This window comes from Colossoma macropomum, unplaced genomic scaffold, assembly GCF_904425465.1.
Source record: "Colossoma macropomum unplaced genomic scaffold, Colossoma_macropomum, whole genome shotgun sequence".
In the NCBI taxonomy this organism is placed as follows: Eukaryota; Metazoa; Chordata; class Actinopteri; order Characiformes; family Serrasalmidae; genus Colossoma; species Colossoma macropomum.
In genome coordinates, this window is record NW_023494806.1 from 8,096,339 (window position 1) to 8,108,511 (window position 12,173).

At 39.2% G+C, this 12,173-nt stretch overlaps 1 protein-coding gene across 1 annotated transcript in view; it reads right to left on the reverse strand.

The window, feature by feature from the left end:
- Positions 1 to 12,173, reverse strand: part of nos1 (nitric oxide synthase 1 (neuronal)) — a 99,635-nt gene that overhangs the window by 79,764 nt on the left and 7,698 nt on the right. The window contains exon 3 of the mRNA XM_036598862.1: positions 5,315 to 5,441. Within this exon, the coding sequence (XP_036454755.1) occupies positions 5,315 to 5,441 (127 nt within the window). The remainder of the gene's footprint in view (positions 1 to 5,314; positions 5,442 to 12,173) is intronic.

A 12,173-nucleotide genomic window follows, 5' to 3' on the forward strand; every position in this document is an offset into this window, starting at 1 on the left:
CAGCTACAGAACCCATAACAGTGCCTCCTTAAAGCAAAATAATGACTTCTGCACTAGTCAGTTAGAAAAATAACCAAGATTTGATGTTACAAATGTTCTAATTCTGTAATAATTTGATGCCACCTATTTATTTCCCATCCTTAAGTATCTATTGAAATTATGACCAGTCCTGAGCAAAATTCTGTGATGCTACGCACGTTACTCTGGCATTGCTGTAACTGTGCCGGCAGCATAATTATGTTCCTGCATGCGGTGCTTCAAAGGCAGGTGCATCAGCAGTAGCAGTTAGTGGTTCCTCGGTCAGAGTGCTTCCTACCACCTCCACTGCATGAGCGTGCCTTATTAGCCATTAAATTATGCAGAATTCGAGCTTTCAGCACAGGATACTTTCTAACTATGAGAAATATCTAGCACCGGCATACAGCGCCATTAAACTCACCTAACGTTTGACACAAGTCTATCGTACTTATGCATCAGTATTATTCATTTTTCCCATCTCTGTAAAAAGAATGAAACGTGTGTTATATTTATAGACACTAGAAAGGAATGTTCTTCAATCAGCAATATAATAAACAGCCAAAAGGACACTCTGTAAGATGGAAATCCTCATATATGAGCATCTAAGCATGTTGATTAATGGAGAGCATAGCTTGTACTTTGTAGCCATTAAGCAGTCTAGTATTTTTAATGCAACATTGCATGAATAGGCCATCATGGACATCCTGAGAGCGAGAGAGGAACATATGTATAAGATTCTTGTGTGGATAGGACTCCAAGGGTCAAACTGACTGAACACAATATTTCCTTTAGTGTGTGTCAGCATGGATCTCTGGTCTCTTTGAGGGAGACATGGCACAACACGTCAAGTAACTCAAGCATCAAATATTTTTGTGATAAGCATGTTAATGCCATTCAACAGCTATGATAGTCTGTCATTCTATGACCACCACATATATACGTTGGAGTTTTTTTTTTAAATACAAAGATAACTGTAGAAAATTATTATAAGACATAACGTAAGACAGAAGAAGTTACTACTCTACAATTTTAAGAAATACAGGTACAATAAGATACAGCTTTTTTTAATGAAGAAATCTTATGTGTGCCCAGCTGTAGATTACTGCATAATAATAATAATAATAATAATAATAATATATAATAATACAAATATATTTTATTTTCGCTGTAATTTGTGCATGTACATATATACAGGGATGTCACTATAGGTTCATGGATAGAGGGCTAAGCCTGTACTGGGGGGCGTCTGGGTGTAAGGTACCCAAATATTTTTTTTAATGGCCCCAAAATGTTTACAATGCACTTTTAGAGTAGCAACAACCAGAAAATGTGAAATACTGGATATTTAGTTGAATATTACTTACAGACAGACTGAGCATTTACAAAGCATCTACAGTGGACCATCCAGATAAAGTGTTACCTAGATTTTGAATAAGGTTTAATGTTTATTTTAGTCAGCTTTTAGCCAAAATTCAGTCTTCAGCTCGGTTACCAGTTACTTTGTAGTGCATAAACAGAGCCCCTCCCCCAGGTCTGACATAACTGGCTTACAACAAATGAGGTCTGACAGGATTGGCTGAACGTTGCGTTGTCAAGCTCTCGTTGTACAGCAGAGGCAGTGCTGCATTACAGCAGCAGCAGCAGCGCCTTCATACATGTATATACATATAGTGGTTGCTGTTGGATAAAACCTTATATCTCCAATATATTTATTTGAAGTAATTTTGGGGTATTTCTATTGTTCTATCATTCAATTTTCATACAATGTAATGGGGAGCTGATATTTATATAATGTCATAAAACAAAAAATGCTGAAAATGTAGATACATTTTCAAGACAATTTTATTAATGCCAAAACATTATGACCACATGCCTAAAATGCTGTTGGTCCCCGGTGTGCCACCAAAACAGCTCCCAACTCACTGAGGCATGGACTCTACAAGACACCAAGACTTTAGCAGCAGATGCTTCAAGTCCTGCAAGTTGTGAGGTGGGTGGATCAGAATTCTTATTCAAGCACATCCCACAGGTGCTTGATCAGATTGAGTTTTAATGTATTTAAAGGCCAGGAGAATACCCCTGCCATGGAGGGGTGTACCTGGTCCGCAATGATGTTTAGGTAGTGGCACATGTCAAGTTGACATCCACATGAATGCCCAGACCAGAACATTGCCCAGAGCATGACACTCCCTCCACCGGCTTGTCTTTTTCCTACAGTGCATCCAGTTGCCATCACTTGAACAGTGCACGTGTGCCAGGCATGTGATGTAAATGAAAAGAGGACTGTTCAGACCAGCACCCTTCTTCCACTGCTTCAAGGTCCACTTCTAATGCTTGCGTGTCCTTTGTAGGCACTTTCAACAGTGGGGTTAGCATGGGCCCTTTTACAGGTTTACTCATCCCCTGTATGCAGCAGGGTGTGATGCACTGTGCATTGTGACACATTTCTCCTCTAACCATCCTTAAACGCTTCTGTTCCACAGTAGCCCTTCTCTCGGTTGTGACAAGATGGGATAGCCTTTATATATATGCATATATATGCGTGTGTGTTATGTCTTTGGCAAGGCCCTAATATGCAATGTCTTCCCTAGAAAAATCATCCATGGAATAATACTGGAGTTTAATGGCCCAGTGGCACGAACTGATGGACATTCTCTCTCTGTCTCTTTCTCTCTCCCTACATGATCCAACTCACTGACCTATACAGTCCTCAGCTGTCAACCTCACAAAGGGGTTAATCACCCCAGAGGCTCTGCATTATTCCAGAGAGGGTGAGTGAGAGAGATAGAGAGAGAATGACTCCATCCCTCTCTCTCCCCCTATGGGACCACACAGCTGCACTCATTCATTTATCCCTGTCTTGGATCGGCTCCCTCCATCCGGTTCCTTTCACGGAGTTAACGCGTCACAAGTGGCTGAGTGGCAGGGCCATGTGCTGGGCTGGAGGGTGAGCGCTGTCCCCCTGCCTTCTCTCTGCACCAGCTGAGCTTCAGGTGAGAGGGGCAAAACAGAGGCTTCCATATGCAGAAACATCTCTAAGACATATACATGCATACGCTCTAAGCATGTGTCGAAAGGAAACTGGATGAGCGTCTGCTTGAGACATGGTCACGTATTTGGATGTACGTAGGCAGTTGTGCATATAGTTCATGATCTTAAGGTATAGGTTAAAGGAAAGCTGAAGAGGGGCTGTACAGTATGGACAAAATAGTAGTAATGCAATAGAATATAATGTAAAAACATACAAATTCATTCCGAGATTATGGAAATGTGCTTGTAAACTGAAGGGAGGGAAAAGACTCGGGTAACTGAATGCATCTCAAAAGGCATGAGGCCCAGGATTTCTTGATTAACCAGCTAACTTTAAGCTTAGTTTGATTTAACCCTGAATTTTCTGTCACACATTGATGGATCACTGCATCACTGTTTACAGGGATTCATCACCATGGCAACTGCAACATGCTGCACATCTAACCTTTTCCAGAGTGTGCTAAGCTTGAGATTTCAGATCACAAACAGCTTTTGGACCAATCAGGGCCAAGCTTCTGACCAATCAGGAAAAGGCTTCTGACAAAGGCAACCCCCTCCGGTCCTTTCAGGTCACTTTATTTTATCCTCGTGATGTTTGTGGTGTCAATCACACAAAAATACAGCTTTTCAGCAGAGGAAACAATGAGCCTCATTCACTAATATCTTCCTAAGATTGTTCTTGAATTTGTACTTGAGAAAGGTCCTAAGAAAAAGTGAGAAAAGGAAAAAATGTGCGAAGATGCTGTTCTTACCTAAGAACAAATCCCAAATAAGAAAACATTGGCGAATGTCAGAATGCGAAAACTGTGTAAATGGGTTTTAAGACATTCATCTCAAGAATAGTTGGTGAATGAGGCCCAAAGATATTAAGATTATAAAGCAATTGTTACTACAGTTATTACTAACCCGGTGACAGCAGCGACAGCAATGCTTTTCACTGCTATAAAATGTTTACTTGGTTTAACGTACTCTGCAATGAAAACATACCTTCAAAGATACAACAATGGTTTTAAGATCCAACTATGTACCTTATACACATTTTTAAAATTTTTGTTTACCTTTTCATAAACTCATGTTTTAACAAGAGGCAAGAGGGTGTGGTGTCAATATAACTTAAGAAATATAATTACAATAAGAATATCATATTATTATGTCCTCCTACTAAAGATATTGAAGATGTACCCTTGAGGCAGGGGTCAACAACCCAAATGTTAAGAAGAGCCATTTTGTCCATTCAATAAAAATCAAACCACCTTGGAAGCCACAACATTTATGTCCATTTTGCCATCTTGGCTGTAAATATGTCTCTGTATGTGCTAAAGTGCTAGTATCAGCTAAAAACAAAAACGCAAATTTATTTTGCTCTGCATCTCTGGCAGGAAACATTTCCTCAAAAGTAGAATATTTTCTTACAAAATGTCTCTTAATGTTTGACTTTTTACAAGGCTGAAGTCATCTTCTCATTCGCCAGCTTCTTGTTCGAATTCTCCCGTTCCACCTTAAATGGTGCCTGAAGTGCCAGAATGTAACTGCTGCACAAGTTTAAGGTGGAACGGAAAAATTCAAACAAGAGGCTGGCGAATGAGAAGCTGACTTCAGCTTCGAACTTTTTAGTATCAGAAAACCAGCTGAGTGCTTATAAATGCAAACAAGTCTGTTCGTCTCCACATATTCCATGTATGTCTTAAATCTTTCTCTTTGCCATTTCATTAGCTACTAGCTAGGCAAGACTGTTGCCTGTGCAGCTATGTGACCAGCAGTCTGCACGCCAGCCTTCAGGGTTGGTGAATTAGCTACATTAACTCTTATGTTTAAGACCATTTATTGTTAAAATTGTTAGAACGATCAGCAGAGCTTTATTTTACTGCAAAGGATGATTATTTTATTTTTACCTAAAAGTCTAATCCTGCTTTGGAGCCGCAACAGGGCAGTAAAAGGGCTGCATGTGGCTCCAGAACTGCCCCTGTCTTGAGGGTACCACCCCAATGACAAGACAGTGACCACCCCAGTGATAGTCTAGTACTTTTCTCTGAGAGTGTAGTATGATTTATTTTTGCTTTATTTTTGCTTCTTTGGACACTTGGACTGCACAGTATGGATGAAATACCAGAAGAGTAATGGTGATATGCCTTTGAATACATTCAAAGCAATCTGGTGAACCAATAATGTGACCTGGTTAAAGAATGACCTGATTTTAACCAAAACAATTGACTTCTTTTAGCTTGCATATTTAAGGCATGTATGTGTTGACGAAGGGAATTTTTACCTTATCACTCTCCGAGTACGGGTTGTTAAGCACTGTAGGCATGATGTCCTTCCTCCAGAGGTCATCGAACACTCTGTCGTTATCGGCGGCCAGCTGGGTATTACCGCCTATTCCCACACCAAGGTCTCTGAAAGTCACAAACACTTCAGATCACCACTCAACATCTGTCTACAGAAAGCAGCCACACACCACCAAAACACAAGATCACATCTCCCTTATCTCTTTCTTTCTCTTCACTAGTTACTGACAAAGTCTACATGCAGGTTATACACAACGTCTAACCTTAATTTCAGTAAGAAAGTAACATTAAAGCAGCAAGCTGTCTTTTTGAAGTTGTAAAGGCATGGGTACATTTTCTGTTGAAGCTCATCTTTCTTACCTCATTATGAGCCGTACACAAGGGTTTTATTCCTTTGTTAACAAGCCACAGTAATAGCAAAGTAATTGGAGCTTTGAAATGTGTTTGTTCAGGTTATTGACTACTGGTTGTTGCATTAAAAACCCTGTTCGTTAAAACTGAGTTGAGGAAAAAACTTGAAAACCATTTCAGCTTGAGTCATTAAATTGCTCTAAAACTGGGGCCTATATGACATACAGGTATATGGCATGTAGCCACAAAGAAACCACTAGGATTTTCATGTACCCACTTAAAATGTCAATTGAATATTAATAGAAAAAAAAGCATACTACACGAAAAACATTCAGGAACAGTGAAATTACCCTAACATTAATGGATATTTGTGCCTAAATAAGTGGTTTAGTTTTAGTCTTGCTAATCATAGCTAGTGTCCACTACTTCAGCCTAGAGTTCAACACCAAATTACACCATGAATATAATGTTAATAGGTGTTTATGTGTTTAGCTAAGTTAGCCACTAGCTAGAGAAATCTTTCTACCTATAACTGGGTCAGTTAGCATGCACACTACTTCAGTCTAGACTACAACACTGAATTAGCTAACTTACCTAACTAAGCCTTTTATTTATATTGCTGTGTGCTAGGCTAGTCTTGCTAACTGTAACTGGCTGCACTAGCACTCACCACCTCAGTTTCGACCACACTGAATTATATAAATATAATGCTGCTGAGTTCATGTGCCTAGCTAAGTTAGTTGCTATGTGCTAGCTAAGCTGGTCTTGCTAATTTAGATCAGATTAGCTATTCTCAGTATACCACTAGTTAAACCTGGATTACACCACTTTAAAACCAGACTAGCAACTATAAGGAGTGGTATAATCTGTATATATGCTCTCTGTCTTTTATTCTATCACTATTATCTCTATTTTTGAAGTATCATTAACTCACCATTCACAGAAATACAGAAGATAAATTCACAATGTTACTGTCAACACTTATTTAGAGTGGTCTACTCTAAGTTCATGTTGTAAATAGTAAAAATAACAGTCTGCCAATGTAGCCTTGAATGAAGGCGAGATACAGCAAGTCACTGTGTACACAAACACTTTCACTATAAATACTTCACACTTTCCTTCCCAGGGTTGCACTGCATGATGGGAATCGTAGTGGCACATACACCACAAATGTGATATGAGTGACTAAATGTGTGTGTGATGTCGGAGTGGTTTGTGATTGAGATGTGTGACGAACGCTTTAGTGAGTCTTCTTCTTAGACCCACTGAACACTCTGCCAGGATTTCTGCTGAAGGAAGCTAATCTAAACATGACCCTAGAATCAAAAAAAAAATCAGCAGCAGAGCTACATTAACCCTTAGAGGTCACAGTTATAGGCAGCCATGACAAAATACCATGGATTTAATGTGTATTATTTATCACTAGGCTTGTCACAAATATTACATAATCACCTGATCGCAATTATGTCAGCTGATTGCAATTATTTTCCATGGTTGTAAGCATTTACAATCAAATGTATACATCACAGGAAACTGAATGTCAACTGGGTGCATTTTCATCATGCGATGCGTAGGCCTGTGATAATTACTACATAATCACTAGATTAATAATCTCAGATATTTGATCTGATTGCAATTATTTAAGATGGCTTCCGTTATTTTCCTTAGTAGTTACCTTTCGCATGGCGAATGGTGTTATAGCATCTTTATTGTGTAGCGATACGTGATGTTTCTTTATTTGTTGTTTGTTAATAACACCTTTTGAGGGTGGCGGTGAGTAATGTTTGTTTATTTGGTGTTTGTTAATAACACCTTTAAAAACACACATTTTTAATATTTTTGACATTTAACAATTCAGAAAAGTCAGAAAAGCAGACTTAAATACCATGATAATGAATGTAAATTGAATGTAAATGTAATTAAGAACATCCATCCATCCATCCATCCATCATCTAAACCGCTTATCCTTCTGGGTCACGGTGGGGTGCTGGAGCCTATCCCAGCTGTCATTAGGCGGAAGGCAGGATACACCCTGGACAGGTCGCCAGTCCATCGCAGGGCAGTAATTAAGAACAGATTTCATTAATTAAATATTACATAATGTAAAGCAAAGTAGTTTGGGACAGTAATATTTCTGTAAACTTGTGTATGTGTAAATAATAATGCAAATCAAATGTGAATGTTATTCATTATGTAACTGTGCATTTAATTATGTAATTACATCACTGCATTACATTAATACAGTAAAATGCCAGTAAAGACCTTTCATGAATTTCCTGAATTCCATTGAGAAATGAAATCAAGAGGCTGCAGTAGATGTCAGGACTGTTTGTCTAGCTCAGTATATTTGGCATTTAGTCCTCATGGCAGTAGCAGCCCACTGTATAAAGGCTGAATGAGTGTGTGGAGTGTGTGGAGTGTGGAGAGTGCTGGGTGTAGCTGATAATGCATTGTAAATGTAAACTGTAAGCGCTGTTGTCATTGTGGATGTGCATTTAACAAGCAACGCGCTTCAGTCCACAGACGACACGTGAAACTTGAATAAACACATAACCCAACAACAGAGGCGTGCACTAAGCTGAGGCACAGCTTTTATACTCACACCTCCCACACGCACACACTGTTTATCTCTCTCTCTCTCTCTCTCTCTCTCTCTCTCTCTTTCTCTCCCTCTCTCTCTGTCTCTCTCCCTCTCTCTCTCTCTCTCTCTCTCTCGCTTTGCCTTTTCTCACTGTCTCCATCTCCTTCTCCCTCTCCCTCTGTCTATCCACTTCTCTCTCTCATTCTCTCTGTCTATCCCTAACTCTCATTGTCTCTGCATCTCTTTCTCTTGTCTCTGCCTATCCCCTTGCTTTCTTTCTCTCTCGCCCTCTTTCTTTCTTTCTTTCTTTCTTTCTTTCTTTCTTTCTTTCTTTCTTTCTCAGTTTCCTTTTCTCAGTCTTGCTCCCTGTCTCCTCGTACCTCTCCCTCTTTCTATCCCCTTCTTTCTCACTCTTTCTCTCTCTCTCTCTCATCTCACTCTCATTCTCTCTCTTCTCTTTGTCTTTTCTCTATCTCCTCTCTTTTACTCTCTTTTAATCTCCTTCTCTCTCTTCTGTCTATCCTACCTTTCTTTCTTTTTAACTTCCATTGTCCATTTCTGTAATTCTCTCTCTCTCTTTCTCTCTCTCTCTCTCTCTCTCTCTCTCTCTCTCTCCTTTCACACTCTCTCTCCTCTCCTCTGTAGTTGTGAATCTATGCTGGCTCCTCTCTCTCTCATGCTGTCAGTCCCTCATGCCTGAGTTCACTGAGTCTTGTTCTGCATATCGATCATGAGAGAACTCTCAAGCGTGGCTCAGTAAATGCAGTATGAAATCTTTCAGTGTCGTGTAATGAGAGGCCGCTGAACTCACGTACCAAACCGCTCTGAATAGACTGTGACGACTCAAACATGTATATTAATTCAGGCAATTTTCTAGCATTATAAACACAGTCTGGAATGGAACTCTCTCTCTAGTATCCATGTGAACAACTAGGCTTATAATGGGAAACTTTTTTTTCTCCCTTTTTTAAAATAAAAAAGTTTCAGAACATGCCGTTCACTCAGCAGTCGATATCTGGAAACTAAGATGTAAAAACAGCCTGTTTTGAATTAAAAAAAAAAAAAGTAATAATATGTTTTATGAATCATTACATCTCCTGCTCTGTGACTGTGGGTGTGACAGAATCAGTTACTGCGCCACATATCAGCGATCTGATTGGTCACAACTCAGGTCATTGGCATAAAGTTAATCTGGAACAGGGTCGGTAACCCAAATGTTAAAAAGAGCCATTTTGTCCTTTCAGCAAAAAATCGAACCACCTTGGGAGCCACATTTTATGCCCATTTTACCGTCTTGGCTGTAAATTTGTATCAATATGTGCTGATGCACTATTATAGGCTAAAAAATATAATGCAAACAAAAACACAGGCTTACATTGCTCTGCTTTAAGCTTTAGCTGAGCTATAGCCACTTTTCTTGCATCTCCAGTAAAACAGTTTCTTGTAAAATGTCTCTCACGTTCAGTTTTTACAAGGCTGAAGTTAGTTTCTCATTCGCCAGCTTCTTGTTCCCGTTCCACCTTAAATGAACAGGAAAATTTAAATGAGAAGCTGACGAACTAGAAACTGACTTCAGCTTCACAACTTTTTCTGGTAGTTTCTCATTGCACATTAAACGTTTCAGAAAACCAGCTGGAGTGATTATAAGTGCAACTAAGTCAATTTGTCTCCAAATTATCAATGTTCGTCTTAAATCTTCATCTTAGCTACTAGCTAGGTGAGACTGTTGTCTGCGTTGCTATGGTGATCACCAATCTTCAGGGTTAAAGGGTGAATTAGCAGATATACATTAACTCCAGGGTTTAAGGCCATTTATTGTTAGAATGATCAGCAGAGCTTTATTTTACTGCAAATTCTGGTGTGGATCCACAACAGGGCAGAAACAGAGTCGCATGTTGCCATCCCCTGGTCCAGAATAAGAGAGCAGAGAAGTGATGTGCATCAGTGGGTATATGTGTATATTGTCGACTCTCACCTTACTATACTGTTTGATGTAAAGTATCAAAAAAATTCAAATGGAACAGTCAAGTCATGCATATGCTGCTTAAAATTTCAGCACTTCCATCTTAAAACATGCTCCCGTGTCTCTGGTCATTTTCAAACATCATTTCAAGAGCTAGAAAAGGAGAGAACAAAATTCAAGAGCTAAGTAATTTTTTAAAGATGCTTATAATGTTTAAGGACACAAACATAAAGCAAAACATTAAAGCCATAAACTGACTACCTCACAGAGTGAAGTCCTCAGTGTCTGAGAAGTTCCTGCTGCATTTAAAATTAATTCTTGCAGAGCTTAACTGGCTTTAACTGTGTAGGACTTTATTAAGCACTGGTCATTTTACAAAGTCCAAAATGTTCTACCAATTTCTGTCTTTCTTTAGGAAAAAATGTTCAGGAGATTGTATTTGAAGCTCTTAAATCAATGACGTTCCTTTAATTCGGCATGTTGTCTTTCTTTAATCAGATGCTTTCAAACGAGACCTTTTAGTGAATAAATGGTTTGGTTCACCAAACACCTCCATTAAGTTAGACCTGCTCCACTTATCAAACATCAGTTCTATTCTTGTCCTTCAAAATGGAGGATGTGCACACGGCCCTCTGTTCGCACACTTATCAGAAAGATTGTTTACCTCCATCTAAACTATTCCGTCTTGATTCCTGCCGTTTTCCAGGAAGCTCGTGACTCATGCCCTGGGGATGGTGACGAGTGGAGCTGAGGGAATTGATGCCTTCAGACTTGGACAAATTTTGAGGTAAACACCCTCCAAATCAGATTCCTATCTGCAGCCCCCAACTATTAGCCTAATTCACATCAGGTACAAGGTAACAAGATCATCCAGAGGAAATTATTGCAATCTGGCCATATTTCCTATAAACCACTAAACGGATTTATGGCCTCCACATAGCTCATGGCAGAAAGTATTTGTTGATGATCTGCGTAATCACAGAATATTCATTTGGGCAACTGTGGTGCAACAGGAACAGACAGTGCAGCTATTCATAAATCTTTATCTGGTTAGTTTTATCTACTTAACCCGAAATTGCAGGGGTCCGTATGAGGACATTATTAACCTCATAATGAGCCTCGGGTTTGAGCTTGCTTAACTGCAAGCTTGTCCAGAGTAATCTGATCACTATAAGAGAGAACAAGCCTACAGTGTGGTCAGGGGGTGTATATGTGTAGAATGATTAGCCATCATGATAGTCAATGATGATGATGAATGAAAAATGCTGACAAAACACAAACAAAAAAGTACTCCATAAGCCCTGTAATTCATATGCTACATGCACTCATTCTGACAGAATGTAATACACTACAGGAAGTTAGGGGGCGACATGTAGACCTGTCACACTGTTACAAAGCTGTCTGATCACAATCATTTAAACATACTGCAATTATGTTCCTCAGTTGACAGCTTTAGCAGTGATTTGTTTGTCGCAACGAACAGATTTGGGTGCATTTTCATCGGTTGGGCTGATGTAAATGAAAGAAATCTGAAAGCACATATATAAGCGCATATCACAGAGCTTATGAAAACAACAAATGTTCTAACTTCTGTCTGGTTTGAGCCTGCAGAGAGTAATATTTGTTCATTTAAGCTCAAGCTGTGTCTCCAAGTACCAACAGCTGGTAAGCAATATAGCTAATTAGTCACTTTACTTGAATACTTGTATGCAATGAACTGACAATTGAATTGTTAATTGCAGTTATTGATATAGCAATTAATCGTCAGGCCTAGCAGTGTGGCAAAGGGAGAGGAAATAGTTTGATTAATTCATTAATAATAATGTTGGATAGAGATTAATTATGGAAATAAATGTTAGCTAAAACCTTTAGCTGTGCTCAGAATCACTATTTAAAAAATAGTTCACCATATTAACGTGTCAGTCACTGTGTAGTGCTACTTGAA